An 8,057-nucleotide genomic window follows, 5' to 3' on the forward strand; every position below is an offset into this window, starting at 1 on the left:
TTTACATTTGATTTAATAAAGGCTTTCTAAAACCACAAAATTAACAGATAGAAAGTATGAAATTGTTTGAAATGTGTCTATGAGGAAGCAATATGTTCATAAAAAATGTGAATTTGAACATGTGCTATCTCAAGTATATCATAAAATAGTTTGAAATGTTTAATCACTGTAGGGTCTGTGATTTGGTGCTATATAAATAAAATGTCATTCAATTTAATGCTGTTTTAAATAAACAGTAGAAATTCCTGATTATGTGTGTGTTGCTTGTTGAAGCACTTTGAGTTTGTTGAAGACCATCTCTGAAGATGTCCTTTGGATCAGTTACTATCCTTACATGACATTATCGTGTATAATGTGTGTTTTAACAGTTCTGAGAACATGATTGTGATTGGCAGTCAAAACTACTGTAACAACATTTGTTGATAAGTTAACATTTGCACGTTTTCACTTTTTGATCATCTGGAGATCATTTAACTAAAATAAAAATGTGCAATCTGACAAACCAGGCTCTTGATTTGTCTCTTAAATTTTTGTGTTCAGTACTGGCATAATCATAAACTGATGGTGAGACTAATCAAATAGTTATTGTGGTATTAAAATGTAGCACGGGCTACTCAAGTGAAATATCTTCAGATTTTACTTAAACACAATTCTTACATCATTGTTATGTGGATAAATGCTATCTCTGGTATTGCACTAATAGCCATGTTACTGTAATACCTCTACTAGAAGCAGAAGAATCAAATACTCACGTTGGCATTTTACAATAAATGCCAGCTATAGTACACAGAACTGAAGAGTCTAAAGCTACGTCCACACGTACCCGGGTATTTTTGAAAACGCAGATTTTTCTATGCGTTTGCACCTTTCGTCCACACGTAAACGGCGTTTTCGGTCACTGAAAACTGAGATTTTTAAAAACTCCTGCCAGGGTGGATATTTTCAAAAACTCAGTTTTTGCGTTTACGTGTGGACGAGGAAAACGGAGTAAACGCAGCGTCAAAGGTGTGCGCCTCTTCTGACGTCACACTGTGCGCCACGTTATTGTTTCGGTGAAATTAATTTCTACAATGGCGGACGTAGACAAAATACTGTTACAGAGGAGGCTACCCCCCTCTGTCCCCTTCTGGCTGCCTCTGCCTCAATTTTATCCCACAACTTAGACATCCTCATTACACATACATATAGGATCTTGGGGGTGGGCACGATACACGGAATCCAAATTACCATCAGGGTGTACACCCCACCCCTCGCGTGGTTGCCCACCTCTCAATTTTAAATACACGTAGACATTGAGGGCTAGCAGGAGGGACCATGCGCTTACCTGCTGCTCTCTGGCAGGTAGCTCCATGCCCTCCTGGGTTTTAATTGCACCTTAGAACACACATGCATCAACACTACAATGAGCGGGTGGAGGGAGGTTTGGAGTCTTCTCTCACCCCCATTCTCTGCGACCTGCTGGAGCAGGGGGGCTAGGAGGAGGAGTTGGCCGTCCGACTGCGGTCTGGAGTGTGGGGCCTCCCTGCTGCTGCCGAGTCGGGGCGGTCTGCCTCCCCCCACCGCAGGGAAAAGGGTAACACCACCTGGGTCTGGGTGCAGTCCCCCCCTCCAGGGGCAAGGGTACCTAGACCCGGTTTGTAGAGTACGCTTGGGGAGTGTGATCGTGTGTACAGCGTCTCTTTATGTCTGTCTCCACGTTGGTTGAGTGTGGAGTAAGTGCATATGAGCGCATGAGGGTGGGAATGGATGTTTGTATCTGTGTGTGCCTGTATGTCTGTGTCTATATGTCAGGTTGGGTGTCAGGCGCCACCTCTCTGGGGACATCTCAGGCCCTCCAAGGTTTGGAGGCCTATCTCCCCCTACCACCACTTCCCCTGCCAGTGGCGGACTCCCTCAGACATTGGTGTGTTGGTGGTTCTTTGTGTCCGGGGATGGGCGTCCAGGTACACACCGGCTCACTCCTTGGCGGCCGCTTATCGGGGCCTGGAGCCTGGGGCTCGCTCGGGCCACTTCGGAGGTGGGGTGCCCCCGGCCTCTCGGCCTGGGGCTCGGTCACTCAGGCACGGCTGGCTGCCGGCGGAGCTCACGGGCGCGTCACTGCAACTCCCCCTGGCTTCTGCTCCGCGGCTGCTGAGTGAGCCCTCATCTGGGACTCTCCTCAGCTCTTTCTGGGACAGTGGTGCGGCTGCCCCTCTGTTGGTCTTCCTTGGTCTCTTGTGTTCTGGGGGCCTCTGGATGTCTGGAGTTTTGATCTCCTCCACACCTGCTTCACGCCCTGGAGGACGGGGCTGTGGCCCCCCCACACCCTCTAGCAGATCATTACATGAAGGAACCTTTTAAAAAACAAAAAACAAGCGCGTCCATGCTCACAGGTGTACACACAGGTGATCACACCCACAAACTACACCCTTTTTGGCTCCTACCTCAAAGCACACTGTGTTCTGTTGATCTTATGTGCTGCACAATAATGTTTAACATTTAGTATTTACTGTCATATTCCCATATATCATTGTGATGTTGTTTATTCTATTACTCTTGTTCTCTTCTGCTTGTTTTCTTTTTTCTTTCTCAGCAGGTGACCCAGGTGATTGATATATGCATTTTTTTTTCTCTGCCCGTTCTGTTGGTTTTTGTCTTTTGCCCTTCTCCCCCGTCCCTCTTCTCAGCTCTTTCTCTTTCCCTCTTTCTTTCTCCCCTTCTTTCCCCCAGTCCAGTCTGTCCCGTATTCAGTAAGTGAAAATAAAATAAACAATAAAAGGTGAATCAAATGGACCATTACGGCAAGGCTGGGATGGTCAGTTTGGTAAAGTAAATCCGTTGGGCATCTTTCTTTGCCTTTAGACAATAATTCTGATGGCAAAAGAGCCAAACGGGACAGGCCAAAAAAAAAAAAAAAAAGAGTCATTGTAGGTGTGGTTTGGCTCATGCTGCCTGTTGAAGAAGCTGCAGCACAGTCTTTGCCTTTCACTTCTTGCTCCACTTCTGTTGGCTACACAACACTGTTTAGACTGAACATCGACAGAAGCAATTACAACCCAAGCATGGCTGGCAAGTTTGATTCTGGCAGGACAAACGATGATGAGATGAGGATAGTGATGGTGGGGAAGACTGGAACTGGAAAGAGTGCTACTGGAAACACTATTCTGGGCCGTGAGTGCTTTGAATCCAAGTTCAGTCCCATATCTGTGACTGTAGAATCTTTCAAAGGAAAAGCTGCAGTGGATGGACATCGCGTTGCTGTCATTGACACCCCGGGCCTGTTTGATACCAGGGTTGATGAAGAGAAAACTCAGAAAAATACACTCAACAAAAATATAAACGCAACACCTTTGTTACTGCTCCCATTCCCCATGGCATGGACGTAGAGACCTAAAATTCATTCCAGATACACAATATAACCATCCCTCCCAAACAGTGGTCACAAATCAGTCCAAATGTGTGGTAGTGGGCACATCTGCTATATTGAGATAATCCATCCCACCTCACAGGTGTGCCACATCAGGATGCTGATCTGACATCATGAGTAGTGCACAGGTGTACCTCAGACTGCCCACAACAAAAGGCCACCCTGGAATGTGCAGTTTTTTGCGCTATTGGGGGTCTGGGGACCCAGAACCGGTCAGTATCTGGTGTGACCACCATTTGCCTCATGCAGTGCAACACATCGTCGCATGGAGTCTATCAGATTGTCAATTGTGGCCTGTGGAATGTTGGTCCACTCCACTTCAATGGCTGTGCGAGGTTGTTGGATATTCGTGGGAACTGGTACACGCTGTCGTATACGCCGGTCAAGCACATCCCGAACATGCTCAATGGGTGACATGTCCGGTGAGTATGCTGGCCATGCAAGAACTGGGACATTCTCAGCTGCCATCTGCCCTGAACAATGTGAACCATGATTCATCCGCGAAGCGCACACCTCTCCAACGTGCCAGACGCCATCGAATGTGAGCATTTGCCCACACAAGTCTGTTACGGCGACGAGCTGGAGTCAGGTCAAGACCCCGATGAGGACGACGGGCATGCAGTTGAGCGTCCCTGAGACGGTTTCTGACAGTTTGTGCAGAAATTGTTTGGTTGTGCAAACCAATTGTTCCAGCAGCTGTCTGGGTGGCTGGTCTCAGACGATCTTGGAGGTGAACCTGCTGGATGTGGAGGTCCTGGGCTGGTGTGGTTACACGAGGTCTGCGGTTGTGAGGCCGGTTGGATGTGCTGCCATATTCTCTGAAACGCCTGTGGAGGCGGCTTATGGTTGAGAAATGAACATTCAATGCACGGGCGACAGATCTGGTTGACATTCCTGCTGTCAGCATGCCAATTGCACGCTCCCTCATTGCTTGTGGCATCTGTGGCATTTTGCTGTGAGACAAAACTGCACATTCCAGGGTGGCCTTTTGTTGTGGGCAGTCTGAGGTACACCTGTGCACTACTCATGATGTCAGATCAGCATCCTGATGTGGCACACCTGTGAGGTGGGATGGATTATCTCAATATAGCAGATGTGCCCACTACCACACATTTGGACTGATTTGTGACCACTGTTTGGGAGGGATGGTTATATTGTGTATCTGGAATGAATTTTAGGTCTCTACGTCCATCCCATGGGGAATGGGAGCAGTAACAAAGGTGTTGCGTTTATATTTTTGTTGAGTGTAATTTTGTAGTATATTAATATAGAAGGTCTAGTTACATGTGCATAAAAATAGATAGTAGAACTGTCTACTTTTTACTTTCGTACTTTGAGGACATTTCAGAGCCTGTAATTATTCACTTTTGCTCGAGTAAAGAACTTGAATCAGTACTTCAACGTTCAGCATTGGGGCCGGTTAATACTTGGATGGGAAACCTCCTGGAAATACCAGGTGCTGTAAGCTTTTTCACTTCGACACACAAACTGCAGAGGGCGCTGCTGATATCTATTGTAGCTGGAGACACAGTTCAGTAAGACATGGTCAGACTGTATCAGTCCTTACTACAAACCAGGAAGGCAACAAATATTTTTTTCACAGTACTGTAAAACAACACAGAGTTACACACATTGTGTGGTATCATCGTAATAGTTGCTAATTGTGTTGAGCAGGTGTTCATTTTCAAATTAATGTCAGCAGATTTTTGCTAATTTACTGTATAGAGTAGGTAATAGATAGCCATGCAGTGATACAAGCAATCCAAAACTACATGAAACACATGACATTAGACATAATAGGCCTTCCTCATTGGAGACGTGTTGACTTCTTAGTCACATGATTAGCAACAATGATCATGCTGATCTGTGTGTGCCTGTGAGCTGTTGGCAAAACTTATTGTTGCTGCTGTTTCCTTTTTACCCTCTTTTTTCTAAGTTAATCAGAAAAAAGTTTTTAGCCATAATTTTCTTTATTACTCCATTTACATAAATTCTTTTTATTTATTTATTTTTTTGTATTTTCCAGAATTATATATATTTTTTAATTATAAGGTTAACCAGCAACACTGAGAAAGCAAGAACAACACTCAGTTGAATTATGACAGTGACTCACAAACTTATTTTAAAGGCGACAACTAGGTTAAAAAAGAAGGACCAGTTCTAGAGGTCATGGCACAAAGTCCACAAATCTAAGTTTATTGTCAGGCTGCGAGTCACACATGTGAAGGAAAAAGGCAACGCAAACAACTCAGTCAAGGGGAAGTTAAAAGTTGGAGCAAAGATGGATTCGTTCACCAAGAAAGTGAAGAAAAGTAAATCTCACAAACAAACAAAAAAAACCCATCACTGCCAACAAGATAAGTTACAAAGAGCTCCCACGATCAGTTTCTTAACTGCCTATCTATTGGAGCCTATGTGTTTAACCACTGTTACAGAGTGAGAGGGTACATCCTGCTCATGCTGAAAGTCGGTCACCAAAAATAATAATATGCTCTCACATCCACACATACACCAATTATTTCACATAAAATATAAATGTGTTTGTAAAAATGTTAAACATATACAGATATCTCTAACTATAATATTGCCATGACTGAATACTGAATGTCCCAAAAGCCCACAGTAAGACTCTACTTCAACTAATAAATCACTAAGATAACATAAGAAGGAAATTCAATATGTCCACAGGATCCGCTGTGTGAAAACAGCGAGCTGTAAATGAAAAGAAAAAGCTTCAAAACTTCAGAAAGAAGTTTGACATATTTTACAGGAACCTCACATATAATCCCCAAAATATTATGACTTTTGAACTTGTTGCTATCTGTGACATCATGCTAGGAAGTCTTGATATGCAGGGAAACTCAAAAAAAAAGTATGATACAGAGGGGCAGTCACACTTTACTATATGAAGAGATCAAGACTAAGCTTACAGTCAATTAATGCATGAATCAGTGGTTTGGAACTGGTTTGGGGAAAGTTTAACATTTTCCCCAAACCAGTTCCTAATTTTTTAACTCCTCCAACCACTGCATGGCCAACATTAAGTACGGTTTCAGCAGGTACTATCAGAAAAAATAATGGATTAAACTCCTCAGCTTCATCTCTGGCTTCATTTTCATATCCGGCCTGAATCTTGCGTCTTTCTTCCTCCAGTTCTCTCTCACACTTCATCTTTAACTTCTTCATCTCCCATTCTCTCTCATCCATCTCTCTCTTTCTCTCCTCATTCATCTCCTCTCTCTCCCTCTTCCTCTCCTCCTGTCTCTCCTTCCTCTCCCTCTCTCTCTCAGCCTGGAGTTGTCTTTTGTATTTCTGCATCTCTTTCTCATATCTTTCCCGTATTTCTCTCTCCATTTTCACTTTTTCTTTCTGTATTTCTTCTTCTTTCTCTTTCAGGATGCGTTGTTTGTCCTCTTCAATCGCCCTCTTAGCCTTTTGGAACATCTCGTTGGTGTAGTGGCTTCCTCTGTTCTTCTGGACTATCTCTCTGATCTTCTGGATCAGCTCAGTAACCTGAGAGTGCTCCTTCAATTTATTGTTGAAGACGTGGTACTGACCGTTACATCTGGCCACGAGTTCCTGAAGGTCTGAGCTTCCTTCTAAGAACTCTTCAATAGTGGTGCCTTCAAGTTGGTCCCCATGGGTAAAGAGAACTATGCTGTATTTGTCTGCTGCGTGGCCAAAGATTTTTTGAATCCTTTGCACCGTCTGTTTTTCCTCTTCAGTGAATCTGCCCAGTCTGATGACCACCAAGAAGATATGGGGTCCTGGAGAAGCATAGGAGATGCACTGGCATATACACTCAACAAAAATATAAACGCAACACCTTTGTTACTGCTCCCATTCCCCATGGGATGGACGTAGAGACCTAAAATTCATTCAAGATACACAATATAACCATCCCTCCCAAACAGTGGTCACAAATCAGTCCAAATGTGTGGTAGTGGGCACATCTGCTATATTGAGATAATCCATCCCACCTCACAGGTGTGCCACATCAGGATGCTGATCTGACATCATGAGTAGTGCACAGGTGTACCTCAGACTGCCCACAACAAAAGGCCACCCTGGAATGTGCAGTTTTTTGCGCTATTGGGGGTCTGGGGACCCAGAACCGGTCAGTATCTGGTGTGACCACCATTTGCCTCATGCAGTGCAACACATCGTCGCATGGAGTCTATCAGATTGTCAATTGTGGCGTGTGGAATGTTGGTCCACTCCACTTCAATGGCTGTGCGAGGTTGTTGGATATTCGTGGGAACTGGTACACGCTGTCGTATACGCCGGTCAAGCACATCCCGAACATGTTCAATGGGCGACATGTCCGGTGAGTATGCTGGCCATGCAAGAACTGGGACATTCTCAGCTGCCATCTGCCCTGAACAATGTGAACCATGATTCATCCGTGAAGCGCACACCTCTCCAACGTGCCAGACGCCATCGAATGTGAGCATTTGCCCACACAAGTCTGTTACGGCGACGAGCTGGAGTCAGGTCAAGACCCCGATGAGGACGACGGGCATGCAGTTGAGCGTCCCTGAGACGGTTTCTGACAGTTTGTGCAGAAATTGTTTGGTTGTGCAAACCAATTGTTCCAGCAGCTGTCTGGGTGGCTGGTCTCAGACGATCTTGGAGGTGAACCTGTTGGATG

At 44.9% G+C, this 8,057-nt stretch overlaps 1 protein-coding gene across 1 annotated transcript; it reads right to left on the reverse strand.

The window, feature by feature from the left end:
* Positions 1-5,573: 5,573 nt before the first annotated feature.
* Positions 5,574-7,728, reverse strand: LOC146548331 (GTPase IMAP family member 7-like). Its single transcript, XM_085265053.1, has 3 exons — positions 7,711-7,728; positions 6,455-7,207; positions 5,574-5,612 (listed from the first exon to the last, which is right to left on the reverse strand). Exons 1-3 carry the CDS (start codon positions 7,726-7,728, stop codon positions 5,574-5,576), a joined length of 810 nt encoding a protein of 269 aa, XP_085121179.1.
* Positions 7,729-8,057: the final 329 nt, after the last annotated feature.

This window comes from Mchenga conophoros, linkage group LG23 (assembly GCF_057382185.1).
Source record: "Mchenga conophoros isolate Kocher_MC1m ecotype Shallow Benthic linkage group LG23, M_conophoros_male_GT1.1, whole genome shotgun sequence".
Taxonomy (NCBI): domain Eukaryota; kingdom Metazoa; phylum Chordata; class Actinopteri; order Cichliformes; family Cichlidae; genus Mchenga; species Mchenga conophoros.